A 22081-nucleotide genomic window follows, 5' to 3' on the forward strand; every position below is an offset into this window, starting at 1 on the left:
ATTCGTAGATTTCAGATGCTATCTATTGGCAGAGATAACTTTTCAAAAACTAGTTATAGATGTGAAAAACATTAAAGACTTTTTCTCTACTGTGTTGCCCCTTTTGGATGGCAGAATGATTTGTAGGAGATGAAACTAACTAACAAGTCCTGTTCAGTTCAATTATGTTAGATTCCTGCACGCTTATATCTTATACCTGATTCTTTTAAAGATAAAGCTGAGATAACACTGACATTCTAAATTCCTGTTTTAATTACTGGTATCTTCCATTCAAAAAGTCTTTTTTAAAGAAATGTTTTTGACAAGTTTCACTGGTGTATTTGGCTATTGTGGAGTTATCCACATATGGGAAAAAGAAAAGGGTTTTCATTATTTATAATGGAAAAAAGTTTAGGTTATTTTTTTTTCATACTCTGATAACTGAAGAAAGTTTTGTCTTAAACTCCAGACCTGAATCCAGACCAATGTGTTTGCCTTGAGAAATATGGTTTATAGGACTCAAGTTCCAGAGATTTGTAAACCTCAAGAAAAAGTAAACGTTATTTTCTTTAACTCCCACTACGTTCTTCTACTGACGCCAGCCTTGATAATCCATTTGTCCATTTCTCCCACAAACATGTCTGCGCTTGATTCCATGTAGCACCTTGTGAACCAAATGCCCTTCTTTAACTCATCCTCAGAGCCATTACCCTCTTCTCAGTCAAATCCCTCCTTAAAACACACATTTTTCTATGCTGCCTGCAAGAAGTTATCCAACTAAGGACATTATTCATTTTGCTATAATTAATGTTTTAAAATAAACCCTAAACCCATCCCTCTTCTATATTCCACCATGAACGCTAACCATTGCTGAATAACTCTGTAATCTTACTTATGTTATTCTGTCTTCCTTTTCTCTCAGAACTCTCTATGCTTTTGTGACCTTTCCCCACTTTGTTGAGTCAAGTCTGAAATTGGTTTGTAAACTCTTTGGCGCATAGATTGTGTATTTTCATTTGTATTATGAGTTGCTGGGACACTCTTAAGTGCTATAAAATAATTGATGATATATTTAAAATTGAGTACTGAAGCACATCTTTCCAAATATTCACACCTATGCCTATCTGAAAGGCTATACAAATAAACAGTAGGGATGGGATGAATCTTTACCCAAGTAGCTGGATGGTGTTAATGTGTATGGGGTAAGCAGGTTGCTGGATAACTATGACTCAGTTTTCTGGTTTTATTTCACCATCTCTGTTATTGGAATTTCTTGACTGGAATTCTTCAGTAAAGCCATGTATAGCATCTTCGACATTTTTATTGTTTAACTTGGAGCTTGATGTAGGGATTTCATGGACAAAACATAATATAGCTCTCATAGGCTTATGTGGCTGAATCACTCTGATAGACTTCACTTCATGGCTTAGATGTGTTTCTTTGGCTCATCAGAGCTGAGGTGAATTGTCAATGATCTGACAACTGTTAGGATAGTAGCAATGGCATAATCTCTGGAATTTCTCTCTTGAATCAAATTTTTCAATAACTCCAGGATTTGACAGACACTGTAAGAATGTTGGTATTTAGGTTTTCAGAGCAGAAAGTAGAAAAGCCCGTTTGCTCTCCAGCAGGCATTGTAAAATTTGGGTCACAGTGTCCTTGGCTGGCTAATTCTCTTGGTTAGATGTTTGGGACAGGTAGACTTTTTGAATACAGGAAGCACAAAACAATCTTCTGAAGGAAATGGTTTCACTTACATTGGGAGGAGAATGGTCTAGATAAGATAACTGGTAATTTTCCATCACTAATTTCTGTCATTTTGTGATTTGGTTTGTGGATATCTTTAAAATTATTAAGGTGCCTGATTACAGTATTGTCTTTTGGCTGTGATAGGACGTGTAGATACTGTATTATCCTTGGAAATTTCATTTTTACAAAAATGTACACACAGCTTTGACTGGGTTGCAATCACAGACTAAAATGTTCCCAAACAATTCCTCCCTGGCCCCTTCTCTCTCACTCATATTAATTCTGGTACTCACCAGGTCATAAAGGAGGCTGTAGTATCCTTCATGATAAAGACAGGACTCCAGTGTAGCAAAGACAGTGGAGATTTAGGGAATGGGAAGAGACATGGTAGTTCCCTGAATCTTTAGTTTATAGACTGAGGAACAGGCTGTGCTGCATAGTGTGGCCACACAGTCTGCCTAAATCAATTGCTTGGGATTTTTACTTCGCTGTTTTGTTTTGTTTTCTAAATAATCTATATGTGCCTTTTTATGACAGGTGCATTTTAATAAATTTGAAAATAAAGTTTAAATAAATAAAAGTAATGGACACAGAAGCTTACCATAAGCATATCTATGTGACTACGCAACATTTGCCAAATGATGCAGCGCAAAAGGGCAGTAGACTGGAAAAAGCTCTGTTCAACAAGAGCTACATTTCTTGAAAGAGGGATTGGACAGAGGTCTACAGGTCTACGTAGATATGTCCATAAGAAGTTGAATACTAGGGTAGGTTAATGGGGAAAATATTGAAATTTCTGAAAACAAAAATATCCAGTCACCCTGGAAACAGATTCTGAGGCTATAATCTGGTTTGATTAATTCTTGTTCAAACCTGTAAACACTTACATTCTTCTTAAGTCAAACCTGCTTTTCTGATGAAATATGTTTGAATCATTGGTATAGTGAGCTTCTGGAAACTTCAGGAACTTGCCTTTCAGGATCTTCATAAGGGCAGTATTCTTCAACCTGCCAGGTATAAATTCATTGTTAAAGTGAAGGCAAATTTTCATAGCATTCAGGAAATAATGCTATCTTTAGCCTGTCCAAATTCAGAATTGCTAAATGAACTGGAGTTTCAGTGTCTAGATACTAGAAACTACTAGTTTATTTATACAATTCTGCCGATTTTAGAGAGAGTTTTTGATTTTTTTTTTTCAGAGCAGCCTTGAAAGTATTGGCTGTCATCCATAATAATATGGATAGTGCATTCCACTAAAGAGGCTTAAGAAATGTAAGGACTTTCTCATCCTAGAAGGCATTAGGGTTCATCCCACAATAGTGTTGAAAACCTCATGAAGCTTGAAAATGAAGCCTCAGCTAATGATTTTATGTAGAGTGGCAACCTGGAGTTCATATTTTTACTGTATACTATACTCTGGGTTTTACACCACTGACATTTCAGTTTTGGGGTTGTTTTGGTTTTGATTACACCATTGAACTTGAATTTACACCAGTGTGAGATCAGAATCAGTACCTTGATGCACAGTCGCCATCTGAGCTATTGTTCAGAAAGAGTTCTATATATCATAGTACAGTTAAGCTATCCTTTGGGTAAAACAGTGTACTTTATAGTCTCCGATACTAAATTGGTGTAGAAAAGAGATTTTTGTCCTACCTGAAGAATGATTTTCAGTTAATTGTTCCTCACTAATGTGTAAAACCCACTTCTGAGCATGTTCCCCCACTGTTGCAGGGGATAGATTGTGTAGTGGCTTGTCCCACATAGATGGGCTGCTGTATACTACATTAGCCAGATATTCCTGTTGCTTTACTTAGGGTAGTTCCAAGTAGACTACATTATGTACTTTTTTGTCTTGAGGTTAAAAGGCATGGATTACTGTGGTGAAATAGATGGGAAAAGGCAGGATGTACCACAAATGACTCCAGGGATTCCATACTGGTAAAGATTAGATGTATACCTCCCATAGACTGTGCACATATCCCTAAACAGTTTTCTCCCATACAGGTCAACATTATTTCCATGTTACTCTTATTGAGGATAAGCCAATTAGCTCCCATGCATTTCCCTACATTGGTCAGACATTGGGAGAACGCAGAAAATGCAGTGTCTGGATTAGAAGAAAAGAGGTGTTTGGTGTCATTGCTGACCAGAGTCTCATAGTCTCATATCCAATCTCGGTAACTACCTCTTAGAGAAGAAATAAAAGTACCGAAGAGAGCTCTCGCAGGCAAGTCACAAAACATCATGGTGAACGGTACTGAAGGCTGTTGTTAAAGTTAACAGAATCAGCAAGTACAGTTGACTTGTATCTGTCATCAAGAGATTGTCAACGTAGCTAATCTGCTCTCCATCCTTAAACCCATATATGAAACCAGGTATTTGAGTTCCAGAAAACTAAGTTGTTCCAGCATAAACTTACCAGTAACCTCCTTTCAGAATTGCAAATGAGAGACTGTATGGTAATTGGAAAAGTTATTGTTACAAGAGAGGTTTTCATAAGCAGAACCTTCACCACTTCCTCTTTAAGTGTGCCTAGCACGCACCCTGCCTTCATAAAGGGAAACTTGAACAATTGTCATCAATAATGGGCTCCAGAAACCCAGCTGAAGTGCAGTTGGGTTCAATTATTTTAGCATATCCAAGACTTCATTAGGTAAAAATGGGCACAATTCAATCATGGAAGACTGGAAGAAGTTCTCTGTTGCTGTAAATTGATGCAGCCCTATTGAAGTCAATAATGCTGTGCCAGTTTACACTAGCAGAGAATTTGGCCCTGTGAATTTATTTGGCCCTGTACCAGTTCAGTTAACAGCTAGTTTGTCCTAAATCTCTCTTCTTCAAAGTGAATCAAGAGAATGCAAACACAATTCTGTAAGGTTTCAGAGTAGCAGCCGTGTTAGTCTGTGTCCGCAAAAAGAACAGGAGTACTTGTGGCGCCTTGGAGACTAACAAATTTATTAGAGTCAAGTTAAGTTGGTTTTGCCTGACTGCCACTTTGAGCTAATACCTGTTCCCAGCTCATCCGGGAGAATATTTGAACCACACACCCCAGAGTATAAGGTACCCAGGGCCAGTGAAACCTTTGTCCAATTTCAAGAAGAGTCAGGAAGATTGTGCTACTAAGGTGCAACCTTTCTTTAACTCTGAGATTCAGAATGCATTGTAGGGGAGAGTTCTGAATGCATGCATTATCAAGGTACCTGGAAGAACTATCTATGACACTGCAATAGAGAGAGATTTAGCTGGTAAAGAGCTTTTTCAATGATCTGTTTCATTCCTCTAGAACATTATATATTCATAGGTTTCTGCCAAATACCTACTAAATTACTCTCTAGTCTTTTGCCTTAACACATTCTAGCAATGATGATAGTGTGATCTGCCTTGTCAGAATATCCCATTATCTATTGAATTTGCCATTACAAATAGGCTTAATCAGATTTGATTTCAGTTGATAAAGATCGATATTTGTCAGTATCACCCCAGTCAAAAAATTTTGGAAACAAAATCCTATTTGTATTAAGCTAAATTTGAACAGGAAGCTGCATGTGTATTGGTGTAGCAGCTCAGGTACAAAATACTTTGATTATGACATGTTGGTCTGAAGGAAGCTCTTTGTTTTCAATACCACAGAAGCAGGGGATAGCTTTTTTTCGGGTGGTAACAATCAAAATAATGTTCTTTGGATAAATGATTAAAAGTAGTTATTTGGATACAAAATTATATTAAGTAATTAAAATTTGGCATCAAATCTGAAATAAATGATTTCTTTCAACCCCAATTAGAGCATACCTTGTAATATTTAGTGTACATATTTTCTTAGTTCTACCCTATTTATCTTTGTACATGCAGTGACTACCAAAAATAATCCCCAATAACCTCTTGTTTTTAATACCTTGTAAAAACTTATAAACAGTTACTTGAAGTTGAATTAAAGGAGATAGTTAAATGGTGAAAAATTATCATTAACTGTAAGGCTTGCTAATTCTGTATTAGGTATGTTGGCACCAGGAAGGAAATTCTGTTGCTTCGAACTTGGGACTGGTATTTTCCATGTAATGAACTCGGGCTGGGGGGGAGAGGTCTGGAATGCTAACTATGAGGATGGAAAACATTTAGTCACTCTTGGAATTATATGAATGTTTTTCCAGGAAGCTTAAGTAAACACACACTGTGCCGCTTAGGAGGCAGCATTTAAAGTTTTTTGGACAGCAGACAACATTCAAACAAGTATGTAGATGCTAATGCAAGATTTTTAAGCAGCACACCCTTTGGGGCAAATCTGGGCTATTTGTCAGATTAGATGCTACAACAAATTTGTATCAGACTACTATTCACTTTTATGTATGAAGTATATTGCAATAACCTTGGTAATAAATACTAAAATAGATGGAGTTTTCACCTCTGTAGGTCTCTGCAGTGCTGGTTTTCTTAAAAAGTAAAATCCATTAGGCCTTCTACACTGGAGACCTAGATCACATTAGAAAGGTGCAGAAGGAAGAGTTATTTTGCTTTACCAAACACAGGGACATTCTACCTAACTCAGGCTAGAGGACTCTCTTCATAGCTACATTAAAGTATTTAATTCTATTTCTCCATTCCTTAATAGATACTTTCTGCCCTCAAAAATAGAATTTATTTTATATTTCATTACTTACATGTTTTAGGGGCCCGAAATTAAGCATAGATCTTTTTCTATTGAATTATGTCGCTGTACACGGTTAACACTTTCTCAAGGAATCCCAAGGACTGGATTCCTCATCAGTATAGGATTGTTCACCGCATAATTCTTTGATTGTAAACATGTTAACTTCAAGGGCATGTTTTATTTTATATATGCATTACTGAGTGCAGTAATATCTTCCATTGATCTTCAGCTGATTGAAATTACTTCTCACAATACAGCCTTAAAGTTTGTTTGTAAATTGTCAACCATTGTTAAAAATACTGGAAACAGAAATAAAGATAGTGATGAACTCATCAAGGGAATCAGTGTAAAATTGTTTTTCTAGTTCCATACTCTGACTACTATTTTGGTAAAAAATGGCAGTCTTTCCTTTATGAAAGATCATATAATGCCTCACTGTTAAAGATTATCTTTACAAAATATTGCTATATTGTACTGACAAAATCTGAGTTCGCAAATTAGTCATAACTTCCTTACTCCTAATTACTTTGCATTACAGTAACGCAGGCAATTGTCCATATTCACAGTACCTGATGCAACATTTCAGTTGTAGTAATATCATTTATTTCAGGTCTTGAAAACAGCAACAAACTGAAGTTACAGACCTTAAAAGAGGGTATGCACCTACCAAGTATAACCCAGGAAAGCATTCTGTGGTGTGTTTTCATCTGCTGCTATTTGGTCAGAGTGCACTACAGAACTTTTAGTGCATGCTAGCAGGGTCCAAATGGCCATAATAGTGCATGGCAGGCAGGTGTGCTATAGATTTAAACCCCAGTGTACCAGGGGATAAATCACCATACTGACAAACCCTAAGGGTATAATTTACAGATTTACTTAACATGTGAATATCTATAAATGAAATTATCAAGATAAGGCCTGTGATATGAAATTAGCAAGTCCTGAGGGTTTCTTCAATGTATTTTTCAATATATATGGTTTTTATAAAATAAAGAAATCTTGGCCCAGATGCTCCTTTCTGGTGTATGGTGTAAAAGGCAGCAAAGAAGGGCAAAGGGACTGGAAAACTGGTTGCTGCTTTGAGCCCATCCATAACAACTGTTTTTTTAATTTTGCACCATTTTTGACTTCTGTTTTAAAAAAAAAAAAAAAAAAAAAGTTTGTCAGTTGGAAGCCATCATTTGAATCAGAGCTCAGGTTTGAGTGTGCTACCATATTGGAGAAAGAAGGTGAGCCACTAATTGGAAGCAGTTGCTTAGCTTGATTCAACATGCTCTCAAAGCCCTTGAGATTTTCATGAAGTTGAGTTGGAAGAGTGTTGCAGCCTCCTTTGCTAATAACAGGTGAAAGTGTGCATATGCTCTGTCATTCAGTAGTTATCCTTAAGGAAACTAAAGTAGTTATCTGTTCACATGGAACATCTGTTTAGAACTGTAAGCAATCGAAAGATTACAGGTAACCACATAAGAAATATGTCTGTTGAATTACATAATTTGTTAGGAAAATTGTATAGTAGTTTATGCTGGAAGCCAAAAGAGGTGCTCTGTCAGTTGTAGATCTGTGGAACACTAACTTTGGCAGGATTTTTCCTTCCCTTGCCTCAGACTATCAGAGCAGCCAGGTGAAACAATAAACCTCAGAGATTTATAGCTGGGGCGGGGGGCAAGGGAAACTACTGTATGTGTTGGGTGAGAGAAGCAATCAATAGGGCTTGCCAGCAGCAACATATAAATGATCAGAAATCGCAGTCATTTGCCACAGATTTCACTTCCCTGAGTGGACAAAAGTTTTGCTTCTCTTTCTTGAAACTTCCCTAAATTGTATCTAATGAACTTTTGGTGCATCCAGGGCCGGTGTAACCACTAGGTGAACTAGGCGGCTGCCTAGGGCGCCAAAAAGCGGTGCCCAAAAGTATTTTTGCTTCATCCAAAACGGGATGGGGCACAGTTCGGTCCTTTCCCCAAGCCACCTTCCCCTGTACCCGGGTGACCCTCGCTCTCTGTCTCTTCCACACACTACGTTGGGCAGCTCTGTCCCATTCTGTGTGCAGGTTGCATTATGGCAACTCAGCTGGGCATGCACGGAGGGTTCATCTTTGTTCCGTTCTCCTGCCTGGGCAAATAAATCAGGGAGCCGGAATCAGAGGGCTTGTGAATCACCCCCATCGGAAACTTCCAGCCTCTCTCTGCCGGGGAGAGGTCCGCAGCAAGTCGTGGCTGCTTGCACTTTATCACAAGCCCGTGCCTTGGACCCGAGGCAGGGCACATCTTCTCACGGGCGAGTGGGACTGGCTCTCCAGCGACCTGCCTCGGTTGCATTTCCCAGGCACTTCCCTTGTCTCTGGGGAGGGAGCGAGGGAGCAAACCGCTGGAGAGGAGGAGGAGGGAAGGAAACACAGCGATGGAGGGAAGGCAGGAGAGGACGCAGGGAACAGGAAACGCGGGGTCGGAGGGGACAGGTGGAGAGCCCAAGGCTGACCCTCCAGGGTGTGCCTCTGTCCCACCCCCTCCGCCTTCCTTCCCTCTGGCGCTCTACTTCTCTCCATTCTGGCGGCGCTTCTGTGTCTCCCCCCACACACACACCCCGCCGCCTGGAGCTCCCCAACGTGCGGGAAAGAGCCTCTCCAAAGCAAGCGAGCTGCTGAGGTCCCTGCGCCTCGCCGCAGGCTTCCCCTCTCTCCACGAGGGTGCTCCATCCAATTCCACTTTGCATCCAGCTCGGCTTCGCTGCAGCTGCAATCTTCCTGGGAGAGAGAGGTGTGTGTGTGAGAGAGATTGCCTGCCTGCCTGGGCTCCTCACCATGATGACACTTGAATTTGGTGATTTATGTGTCATCAACAGCACAAGCACTAACCACCACTGCCTCTCCCCGCGACCCCTCTCCCGCTTCACCTCCCGGCTCCCTGGCGGAGCAAAGTTCTCCAGAGAGGCTGCGCTGCGCAGTTCTGAGCACTCCCTTTGCTACTGCAGCTCTCCGGGGCGCAAGGTGGAAGTTTCGCCGAGGGCGCAAAATATCCTTGCACCGGCCCTGGGTGCATCTTCATTCTGGTACTATATGCAGCATTGTAATAATGGATATGATTACACTGGCTCCCTCTTCTTTTGGTGAGGATTCGTTGACCAGTCTACATTACAGTTATTAACAGTTAAGAGCACTTGAGGGTGAAAGGGTATGGCTTTGCATTTTATCATCAGCCTTTGAGGATATCTTCTATGCTTTATAAGTAAGATTAACTGAAGAACTGCATAAACAGTTGTCCAGAGTAGTGGAAGGAAGGTGAGACATTTAGTGAATTGTTTGTTTTGAACAACGTATCTGTTAGGAATGGCTATTAATAGAACTATTATGTGCTTTTCAGAGGGTAAACAATCATCAGTAAGCTTTGTTTTTTCTTTGTTACCCTCACTTGATTTCTGTGTTGCCCCTGCACTGTGTGTGTGTAAACTCCCAGGCCCTAAAAACATCTTTTCGTTTTGTTTTCATAATGAGAAGTGGGTGTTTCAGTCTCACTCAAATTTTGCTGAAAGCAGTCTTTCATTTTCATCTGAGCCCACTCTGTCTTTCTGCTGTATTTGTTTCCCAGACCTCATGTTTCAGCAGGGTACACAATTATACCTGGATAGAAAAGTTATTCTGTTGTATGATTGATTTATTTTTTGCATTTAATTTCCTTGTTTGCATTTAAGTAGGAAAAATCTGCCTCTTTGATAATGTTATCATGTAATCGGCCAATGTAGGCTATGAGGCTCATATCTATCTTAGGCAAATGGATTAATTTAATAGGTTTGCTGCTGTTGTTTGATAAGAGACAGTTTTCTGGGCAGGGCAGCAGCACTTTGGTATTTTATTAAAAGTATCTTTCCCTCGGGGGAAAAAATGAAAATTTAGGTTTTTTCTGCATTGGTGGTTTGCCTTTGTTACAGCTATTTGTTGTCAGCTATTGGTGTGGCTGCACTGTTGCAAACCTCTAGTGTAGCCAAGCCTATAGACAAGAAAAGCCAATATAAGATGTGATTTGCACCGTTGCATCCCACCCTGATTTCAAGCTGAGTTGAGCTGTATCAGCGCAGATCATGGCTTAGAGAGTTTGACTGTGTACGTTAGGGTTCTACATTGGTGCCTTTACCTTGGTGGTTGACCATCCATGGCTGAAATCTCCATTGTAGACAAGGCCTAAGACTGTGTAGAACTTGCAGAAAAACTTGCAAAGTGACCTTAGAAAAATAAAATTGCAAATTCTTGACTTTCTTGTATCCACTCTTATTTTCTGTTGTGAATTTTGCTATGTGGTTCAAGAAAATATTTACACCACCCTTCAGCCTGGGAGAAGCAGCCACTGTCTTGATGAGCAGGGAGATTCTGTAGTGATTTCACATGAGGGTGGGGGATGGAGAAGGACTTAATTAGGTGCTGCATAAATCTTAGGACATACCTACTGAGTGTTCTCAAAGACTTTTTTCCAATTATTTTATTTTTATTTTTTGCAAACTTACTCTAACCAAAAAAAAATCCTTCATGAAAGGGTAGCCAGATGCCTGGTTTGGAGCTTTTTTCCTAAACTCTTTCAGTTACTGTACAAAAAGTGACCTGTTTTTTTAAAGTGAAGAATGTATGAATGTCAGTCTCCCATAAATCAAAAATGGATTAACAGATTTTTCTCATATTAAAAAAAAAAAAAAAAAAAAAAAAAAGCTGCTGAGATGAAGCATGGAAAGTTTTAGCCTCCGAGGAGAATTTTTTCAGACAGTTATGAGCATGTGAAAACAAGAGGTTATGGTGGATGTAACCTTAACTAGAGCATTTCATGGCAGTGAAACCTATATTATGAGGAATCCTTTTCACCCTAGCCACTCCCTCTTTTTCCTTTCTGTCCCCCCTTTTTCATTGCTTCTATCTACCATTTAGTTCCACTTCTAAAATATACAGACTACACAGTTTTCCCATCCATTGTTCATCTGTGCGCTCGATCTTTCTTCTGCAGTTTCTACCAAGTGCAGCAGTGAAAGGCTAACCCAGATCATATGACCTTCTGTGCTTTTTCAAGCTTAACTACTGTTTGCCTATTCAAATAGCCAGAAGACTGGCAGCAGCAGAGCTGGCTTTATTTGTTGAGTCTTGTCTAGTGAAGTGAAAAGGGCTGATACTTTTTTCTAGCTGCATTTTTGTGGGGGGAGTGGGGAATGAAATTATTTCTTTTGTCCTCTGTTTGCAGCTCATTGAGAATCAGGCATGCATATAAAATTACTGTATCTCAGGGCTTACCTTTTGGACGGGAGGGGGGAAAAACAGATTTGTAAGCTTGTCTGGAAATATTTGGGATGCTTAGGGCAGGCACAAAAGTGGGAGATAATAGAATAATAAAACACAACAAATGAAGGATTAGCAGAAGTCGTTTTAACTAGTGTAGCAGTAGTTTTGTTGTGTCATGTGTAAGAAATAACATGCTACTGAATATTTCAGATTGGCAGTGGTAATTTTTCAAAAGTATGTACCAGTTTACAACAGAATCAGAAAGCAAACCTATTGTAACTTTCAAGGGCTACAAAATACAAAGTATAGAATTGATTTTTCATAGATTTTACTTTATATGTAGGTGTAATTTAAGTGTTTTAGGGATGAATTCAAAAGGAGGGCATGAAATCCTCCCCTGCCCACAGTCCATTCTTTTATGTCCGCGTGGTGCAGGTGATACAAAAGTTTCCATGATAATTTTCAGTGAATTCCTACTTTCAGTTGTATTGATTAGTTGTGGCATTTATAAAGGTCTGAAACAATAGATGTTCTTCTAGCACAACACACTCACTTTAATATTTGTTTTCTGTTCCATAAATGAGCATTTCACTCATAAGAAAAATAAATACAAAACTAAATGGTATGTGTAAAGGATCAAATTGAGAACAGTAGTGTGTGGCAACTAACTTTATCCTGCACCATTCGAGTTAAGACAAAGTTCTGTATAAATGAGATATTCTGTTATTTAAATAGCATTACCCTCTTGTCAGCCACTCTTTCTAAAATTTCCAGTATTCCCTAAAATGGGTGACCTCTGTGTGGCCCTGTAACACTTCTAATCTACTCCTAACCCAGTATTCTAAACCACAGTAGAAATGTTCTCAGACAGCTCTCTGTGCAAGACCCATTACACGGTGTAGCAGCTTCATTTATTTGCTTTTGTTGTGCTATGAGTTTATACAAAGGCAGGAGATGAACCCAGCACAAAGCATAAACAATGTTCTTTTGGCACAAAATGAAATATTGTCAAGAACAACAATGGATGGACAACATTAAGGCTTTAAATAAATACTCGTTAATTTACAAGAACATTATTCAATTACTGTATTTATAAATACCCTTAAAAGATGGAAAATTCATAAATTAAGATCCTTCAATCAGTCTTTAACTCTTGCATGAGATCAACAAATGAGTTTACAATATCCTTCAGTCACTTGACAGAGATTGTAGCTTCTGAGAGATCACCAGCTAAATTTACAGGTTTCTTCATACACCTAGCTGAGATTATCTTGCATTAATTCTGCAGCAAACAGTCTATTTCAGGCACTTTATACAGATTGTACCTACCACAGAAGCCTTCTCAAAACTTCCAACTAGTATAAGCATGGTGAATAGAAGTCTGTGGTCCATAGGTGCCGACTCTGTGGGTGCTCTGGGGCTGGAGCACCCACAGGGAAAAATTGGTGGGTGCTCTGCAGCCACCGGCAGCTCCCCAGCCCCAGCTCACCTCTGCCTCCTCCCCTGAGTGCACCGCTGCGTCCTGTTTCTCTCACCACCACCACCACCACCACCCCCCGTGCTTGTGCCGCGAAACTTCGCACGGCAAGCGCTGGGAGAAAGGTGGGGAGGAGAAGGAATGTGGCGCACTCGGGGAAGAGGCGGGGCCGGGGCCAGGATTTGGTAGGGGTGTGCTGTGGTCTAGAAAATAGGACATTAGATTGGGAATGAGGAGAGTGGAGTTCAGTTCCTCACCCTGTTGTTGACCTGCTGTATGTGGTCTTAAGTCACTCCATGACTCTCTGCTTTGGTTTCCTCTTCCAGTCTTGTCTGCCTGGTCAATTTGGATTATGAACTGTTTGGGTCGAGAAATTTCCCTTACTGTGTGTTTGCACATCCCATAGCCCAATGATACCCCCATTCTCAATTAGTGCCCCTAGAGCTAATACAATAATAATAATGACAATACTTGAGTAATTTCAGTGAATGCTAGCTATTTTTCTCACTGAATTTACAAGATGTGCCAGCAAAGCTTGAAAATTTCTAGGATGATAGCTACTGGTTTCACAGAAATTGCAAGCTGTAGCAGTTTCACCATTCATGCTTGTAATTTTTATGAACTGTAGCTATAAGTTTCATAGAATTCACAGGCTTTGCTAGGTGTGTTAGTAAAGTTGATAAATTTCATTAACCTTAGTTATTTTTGCTATTGGATTTACAAGTGTCACTGACTCTTCAGAGTTTTTTTGCATGGATTCAAAGATAGAAGTTACAAGAAGAACTGTCAGCATAGGTGAACATAAGAACATGATAGCATTGTCTGAAATGCTTCCAGTTCCACGGGCAGGGCCAGTTAGACAGGCAGAACTGCAGGGTCTCAATGCGTGAGATGATAGGGAGGAGGGGTTTAGATTTATTAGCAACTGGGGAAACTTTTGGGAAAGAGGGAGCCTATACAGGAAAGATGGGCTCCACCTAAATCAAAATGGAACCAGATTTCTGGTATTTTAAATTAGGCGGTAGAGCAGTTTTTATACTAAGGGCTGGGGGAAAGCCACAGGTGTGGAGGAGCACATGGATCGGAGAAAGACATCCCTTAGGGGAGGATCTGTTAACAGGGATTCTGTGTCCTAGTAAGGAGGAGAGGATGGAAGACGATAAAATATCAATAGGATCTGATGAGATACAATCAAATGAAAGTGTCCCATTCAATTACATCATGTAATGGCAGACAGCTAAAAAGTGGCAAGTTTTTAAAGTACTTGTATACAAATGCAAGAAGTCTAAATAATAAGATGGGTTCATTAGAGTGCCTCATTTTAAATGAGGATATTGGTATAATAGGCATCACAGAAACTTGGTGCAATGAGGATAATTAATGGGACACAGTAATACCAGGGTACAAAATATATTGGAAGGACAGAACAGGTTGTGCTGATTTGGGAGTGGCACTATATGTGAAAGAAAGCGTAGAATCAAATGAAGTAAAAATCTTAAATGAACCAAACTGTACCATAGAATCTCTATGGATAGTAATTCCATGCTCGAATAATACGAATATAGTAGTAGGGATATATTACCAATCATCTGACCAGGATGGTTATAATGATTGCTCAGGGAGATTAGAGAGGCTATAAAAATAAAAAGCTCAATAATAATGGGAGATTTCAACTATCTGCATATTGACTGGGTACATGTCACCTCAGGATGGGATGCAGAGAGAAAGTTTCTTGACATCTTAAATGACTGCTTCTTGGAGCAGCTAGTCCTGGAACCCACAAGAGGAGAGGCAATTCTTGATTTAGTCCTAAGTGGAGCACAGTATCTGGTCCAAGAGATGAATATAGCTGGACTGCTTGGTAACAGTGACCATAATATAATTAAATTTAACATCCCTGTGGCAGGGAAAACACCACAGCAGCCCAACATGGTCCTATTTACTTTCAGAAAGGGAACTACACAAAAATAAGGAAGTTAGTTAAACAGAAATTAAAAGGACCACTCAAAGACTATAAGGCCATTGCGGAGAAACTAAATTAATTCTTTGCGTCGGTCTTCACGGCTGAGGATGTGAGGGAGATTCACAAACCTGAGCCATTCTTTTTAATATCTGAGGAAATATCTGAGGAACTGTTCCAGATTGAGGTGTCTTTAGAGAAGGTTTTGGAACAAACTGATAAATTAAACAGTAGTAAGTCACCAGGACTACCCAAGAGTTCTAAAGGAACTCAAATGTGAAATTGCAGAACTACTAACTGTGATTGTAACCTATCATTTAAATCCGCTTCTGTACCAAATGACTGGAGGATAGCTAATGTGACCCCAATTTTTTTAAAAGGGTTCCAGAGGTGGTCCCAACAATTACAGGCCGGTAAGCCTGACTTCGTTACTGGGCAAATTGGTTGAAACTATAGTAAAGAACAGAATTCTCAGACACATAGATGAACATAATTTGTTGGGGAAGCGTCAACATGGTTTTTGTAAATGGTGAAGCATGATTTCCCATCTGTTAGAATTCTTTGAGAGGGGTCAACAAACATGTGGACAAGGGGGATCCAGTGGATATAGTGTACTTAGATTTTCAGGAAGATTTTGACAAGGTCCCTCACCAAAGGCGTCTTAAGCAAAGAACTGTCATGGGATAAAAGGGAAGGTCCTCTCATGGATTGGTAACTGGTTAAAAGATAGGAAACAAAGGATAGGCATAAATGGTCAGTTTTCAGAATGGAGAGAGGTAAATAGTGGTGTCCCCCAGGGGTCTGTAATCAACATATTCATAAATGATCTGGAAAAGGGATAAACAGTGAGGTGGCAAAATTTGCAGATGATACAAAACCACTCAGATAGTTAAGTCCAAAGCAGACTATGAAGAGCTACAAAGGGATCTTATAAAACTGGGTGACTGAAATTCATCTGCCATTTTGTTGCTCAGTGTTGATAAATGGAAAGTAGTGTACATTGGAAAACATAATCCCAATATATACATATAAAATGATAGGATCTAAATGAGCTGTTACCACTCAAGAGAGAGATCTTGGCGTCATTATGGATAGTTCTCTGAAAATATCCACTCAATGTGCAGCGGCAGTCAAAAAAGCTAACTGAATGTTGGGAATCATTAAGAAAAAGGGATAGATAATAAGACAGAAAGTATCATATTGCCTCTATATAAGTCCATGGTACACCCACATCTTGAATATTGCATGCAGATGCAGTTGCCTTCATCTCAAAAAAGATGCACTGGAATTGGAAAAGGGTCAGAAAAAGGCAACAAAAATTATTAGGGGCATGGGATAGCTTCTGTGTGAGGAGAGATTAATAAGATTAGGACTTTTCACCTTGGAAAAGAGACGGCTAAGGGGGGATATGATAGAGGTCTATAAAATCATGACTGGTATAGAGAAAGTAAATAAGGAAGTGTTATTTACTCCTTCTCATAACACACAAACTACGGGTTACCAAATGAAATTAATAGGCAGCAGGTTTAAAGCAAACAAAAGGAAGTATTTCTTCACAAAATGCACAGTCAACCTATGGAACTCCTTGCCAGAGGATGTTGTGAAGGCCAAGACTATAACAGGGTTCAAAAAAGATCTAGATAAATTAATGGAGGATAGGTCCATCCTGTTAGCCAGGATGGGCAGGGTTGGTGTTCCTTGCCTCCCAGAAGCTGGGAATGGGCGACAGGATGAATCACTTGGTTACCTGTTCCGTTCATTCCCTCTGGGGCACCTGGCATTGGCCACTGCTGGAAGACAGGATACTGGGCTAGATTATCTTTGGTCTGACCCAGTGTGGCTGTTCTTAAGCTCTTAATTTAAGAGGTCCACAGACACTCAAGAGTATGCTTACGCTGCATCTGGGAGTGAGGCCTCCCAGCCTGAGTAGACAGGCTTGTGCTATCAGGGCTTGAGCTCGTGGATTAAAAAGAGCTGAGTGGATGTTGCCATTCAAATGCAGACTTGGGCTAGCCACCTGAGGTCAAGCCTATTGGATAAGGTTGGCTTGATCTTGGGTAGCTATCGCGAGCCACTGGAGCCACAACGTCCATACAGTTTTTTTCGCGCACTAGCTTGAGCCCTGTGAGCACGAGTATGTCTTCCCAAGCTGGGAGGGACAGTTCTGGAAAGCAGAATGGGAGGATATAAGTAAATGCTTCTATTTTACACATTTTAAACCAAATGAGCCAGAACACTAGTAGTTTTTGAGCTGTTTGTTTTTGAGAGACTGGTGATATTTCTGGGTTTTCCTTTTCACTTTCACTTTGTTTTAATTTCAACTTGCTTAGATTTTTATATGCTGTTTCATCTGCTGAGATGAAACTGCAGTTTAGTTTAAGGCCCCATTCCTGCAAAGAGTGACTCTCATGGCTCACTTTATGCACTGTGAGTAGTTCCCTTGAATTCACTGGGCTACACATGATGCAAAAAGTTAAACATATTCATAGGTCTTTTCAGGCTCGAGGTCTAATTCTGTAGTTAAAGTTGCTAAGTGGTTTTGATGCAATCTTCTAATGGATACTGGAGGGAGAGTAAAAGATGGCAAACTTTTGCCTATGATTTCATTGGAACTGCTGCTTGAAATAAGGGTTTACAGGATCAAGACTGGTTTAATAATTGGTGGTTTATATATATATAATCAGTATTTCTAGTTTAAACTTGGGATACAAATACTTTACTACTATCTGGGCTGTTGTGAATATTTTAAAATGCAATCGAAATACTAAGTATTGCTAAAAGATAAAAAAAAGTTCTGGAGTGGCTGGTTGCAATCCCATTATTACTGTTGTTATTTTTCACTTCAGACAGGGATTTTCAACCTCTTTGTTCTGTATGAAAAATGCAGCATATCTTTCCCAAAAATACAACATTTTATCCTCTGAGTACAGAATGAATTTTCTGAGAATGTACAAGTACTGTAGATCCATTCATTTGAATCAGATCCCCACCCCCGTATTATCTTAACAAAAGAGTGTCCCTATATAGTTTAAGTTTACTGAAATTTTGTGCATTGGCTGTATTTGAAAAAAATAGGAATAAGTCATTTTTTGTTATTCTTCAAAACTGAAAGTTTCGCCTTCAGCAAGAGCTGAAGAATAATCTCCGTCAGACTTCCCCAATCCACACATCTTTATCTGTGCCCTGTAGTGACATCATAAGGGAGGGAGGAAAAAACTCTAATGGTTCTGGAAAAATCAGTTTAGTGTGATCTGGGACTAGGAACACTAAAAAGTGCCTTAATCGTAATCATTATGTTTCTATGTGGTTTGTCATAGGGCAGACTTAAGGTTCTTTATGTTCCCTAACTGTGCGTTTCCATACCTTTAACATGTTGATATTAAATTTAAAAGAAACCCAAATTCAGAATTTCATGGGTTTATAAAGCTTGTTTTTTGTGCTAATTGCAACATTCCTGTAATATATTTACCTTAAATCGTTGATATGTACTCTCAGCCGTAGCAATCTTGAAGAAGTTTTTGCCTGATAATATGATAAAGCTTTATATTTTAAAAATATTGCGAGAAGGGAGTGGTTATTTCTAACCCATTATACTTACTTGTATTTATTTCTTTTTCTTATTTATTAGAACCAACATACATCACAATAGGTCCACCCACATGTGAGATTTTGGTGAACTGCACATTGACTGAGAAAGACTGTATGTACAGTTTCAGACTGGACCAAAACGGTTGCCGCATTTGTCAGTGCAAAACTAGTGAGTACAGAAATCATTGTGGTTCATACTGTTTTTTATCAAGATGTGGTAAAATCCTTTGTTTATTTTAATGTTGAGTAAAATCTTGGAAGTTTGAAATGGAAATCAGTACACAGGTACAATACAATAATTCACTGTTTTAGGATTGATTGTTTCCTTTGATAATTATTTTGTTTGTAAAAATACAATTGAAGCATTTGTTTGGAGAAAAAACATTAAGTATTACATGGGCTTAACTAACAGCTAAGGAAAAAAGGTAGGTAAGGTTTTGGGCTTCTCCTTGAAAATATCCCCTTGGGAATTCTCTTACAACTTTGATATTTCATTTTTTCTCTACTTTAAAAAAAATGGGTTAGCTTTGTTAGAAATAAAAGTGTTTATTCAGGTGTGTAATCTTTATAATTTTTTGCTCTTTGAAAAAAATCATTATAAATGCAGTGTTCATATTTTCTTGGGTTTAGTATTTGGATGTCTACCACTTCATATTTATATCACAGATTCTCATCTGGCATGTGACTTTTACAAGAAAGATATAACTATGTGTCTTGGGAGCACTGTCCATATATCAGTCATGTTAACATCCTCATAGGGAAACAGCAGAACTTGATTCTCGGTACACATTTCATTGAGAGTTTGTAGCATACAACTGAAAAATAAAATTTGAATTACTCCACAGGGGACGTACTATTTGAAACCTCTGCACGCACAAGGAGAGAGAGTTTGCAGTGTAGCTGTCAGTCTACCTTAGGAGCTCTGCCAAGGAGAGAAACTTTAAGCCAGTGATGGGCAAACTTTTTGGCCAGAGGGGCACATCAGGGAATAGAAATTGTATGGTGGCCAATGAATGCTCACAAAATTGGGGTTGGGGTGTGAGAGGGGGTGAGGGCTCTGATGTGGGGCTGGGGATGAAGAGTTTGGGGTGTAAGAGGGTGCTCAAGGCTGGGACTGAGGGGATCAGAGCACGGGAGGGGGCTCAGGGCTGGGGCAGGGATGCAGGAAGGGGTGCAGGTTCTGACTGGGGGTGCAGGCTCTGGGGTGGGGCTAGGGATGAGAGGTTTGGGGTGCAGGAGGGTGCTCTGTGCTGCGATTGAGGGGTTTGGAGAGCGGGAGGGGGAGCAGAGCTGGGGCAGGGGGTTGGGGCATGGGGAGAGGCTCAGGGGTGCAGGCTCTGACCAGCGCTTACGTCAAGCGGCTCCCAGAAGCAGTGGCATGTCCCTTCTCAAGCTCCTACACGGAGGCATGGCCAGGTGACTCTGCACGCTGCCTCATCCGCAGGCACCGCCCCTGCAGCTGCCATTGGAGCGCTGGAGGAGGCCATTGGCGCGCCTAGGAGCCAGAGCGGGGCCATGCTGCGGCTTCCGGAAGCCACATGGAGCGGCCCCCAACCCAGTACCCTGGCTGGAGCGCCAGAGCAGGGCCAAGCCACATGGTGTGGCTCCCGACCTGGTGCCCCGGCTGGAGCAGGGCAAGCCCCAGACCCTGCTCCTCAGCGGGAGCTTGCAGGCTGGCTTAAAACAGCTCGCGGGCTGGATCTGGCCTGCGGGCTGTAGTTTGCCCACTCCTGCTTTAAGCTCTATTGGTGGCATCACTGGAGTCCTGACAGTGGAGACTGTCAGAGATGTTCTGAATTAGTGCATCACTCTGGTCCCCTGCCCCTGTTTCCATTCTAACTGACTCCACTCACCTTCTAGGCTGAGCTGGATGATTTCAGGTGCCCCAGCAGATCAAGGATTATGAGGGACTTGTGCTCTTGGACGTCCTGCAACTTCCAGGTGGAATTTTCCACCACAAGGATAGAGGTGTACTTGTAGACTGGGTTTTGCGAGCAGAAGCCAAAAGAACCAATGGGCTGATCCAAGCCCAAGGAGGTTATTTAGAGGAGTTTGTTTATTTCTCTGGTGGTAGTAGAGTGTAAGAGAGTCTAACAAAGAATAATATGTAAAGTAAACAATAATAGTGGTAGCTCTGACTGTTTGTTTTTTTTGAGAACCAGTTGTATTAACAATAAAGAAAAGCTCCCATTGACTTCAACAGCAGCAGGGATGGATTGCATATCTATTTCCTGCTGTTTGAAATTTGGACAGAAGTTTCCCTTTGCTTCTTAAAGCAGAACAAATCACTTGCCTCTGCCAAATCTTGCATTGGCTGGTGCAGTGAGAAGAAGCAGAAACACTCCTGGAGTAGTCCATGCTCCCCAGGGAGAACTTTTGCTCAAAACAGGAGCAAATGTGCACCTTGCATAGTGCTTGCTGAGTGCAGCAGCTATGGGTTCGAGTCTGAAAGCTCTTTCTAAACAGCAGACCATGCCTCTTTGAGACTTTGGAGTACAAGTCAGCACATTTTTGACTTCTATCATCCCCATACTACGTGCATGGGAAAGAATAGGGGTCCCTAAGTCCACATCTACACTTACAAGCGTAAAGCGGCACAGCTATACCGATCAACTGTCCCGCTGTAAGATCACTCGTATAGCCACTCTATGCCGATGGGAGAAAGCTCTCCTGTCGACATAATAAAACTATTTACTTAAGCAGTGGTAGGAATGTCGGTGGGAGAGCATCTCCTGCTGACATAGCGCTGTGCACATGAGCGCTTATGCTGGCGAAACTTCTGTCAGTGGTTTTTTCACACTCATGAGCAACCAAAGTTTTGCTGAAGTATGGGATAGTATAGACATGGCCTAAGTCCTCCCCACTACTTCTTGCACAGTAGTGCAGTAGAACATAGGATTTTACCTCTAATGAAGTATAAAGAAAATGTTGCTAAAGGTCAACCAAATGCTCTAGCGTTTTTTACCTTTTGAAATCAAATCTGTGTTCTGAATTAGAGAACCGTTGCCAGTTTTGAAGCCCGGTGATGCATGCAGAATATTCAAGTATGTCATGCAATCCTGTCACTGCTAGAATGCTTCTGGGAGATTGCATTCTGGCAGGCTGAGAATTGAGACCTGCTTTCCTTGCAAATGATATGAAGCTCAGTTCCCACTCATGAAAGCAGAGAAGAGCTGTGCTGCGGTATTTATATTATACTATAGATTTTAATTGCTCTTAAAACCAAAGTGTGAAGTCTAGTATTCTGAAATAAGAAGTGTTGCTGTATAACTTACCGGCAGGGCTTTTTTGATCAGACAAAAATCAACTCATTTATGTAGGTATATCTCTGGTACTGTTTTAGTGTATTTTCCCTGGGTAAAAGAAAAAAATGATTCCACCACAGAAGTTAAATAATAAGAAAATGTATACACTAGTATGTTTGTAGCT

General features: G+C 40.3%; 1 protein-coding gene across 6 annotated transcripts in view; it reads left to right on the forward strand.

Annotated features, from left to right (window-relative positions):
* CRIM1 (cysteine rich transmembrane BMP regulator 1) overlaps window positions 1-22081 on the forward strand; it is a 306847-nt gene that overhangs the window by 194868 nt on the left and 89898 nt on the right. For all 6 annotated transcript variants that reach the window (XM_037895411.2, XM_037895410.2, XM_037895409.2 and 3 more), the window contains one exon: window positions 18693-18821. In XM_037895411.2, coding sequence (XP_037751339.1) covers window positions 18693-18821 — 129 coding nt within the window. The remainder of the gene's footprint in view (window positions 1-18692; window positions 18822-22081) is intronic.

This window comes from Chelonia mydas, chromosome 3, assembly GCF_015237465.2.
Source record: "Chelonia mydas isolate rCheMyd1 chromosome 3, rCheMyd1.pri.v2, whole genome shotgun sequence".
Taxonomy (NCBI): Eukaryota; Metazoa; Chordata; order Testudines; family Cheloniidae; genus Chelonia; species Chelonia mydas.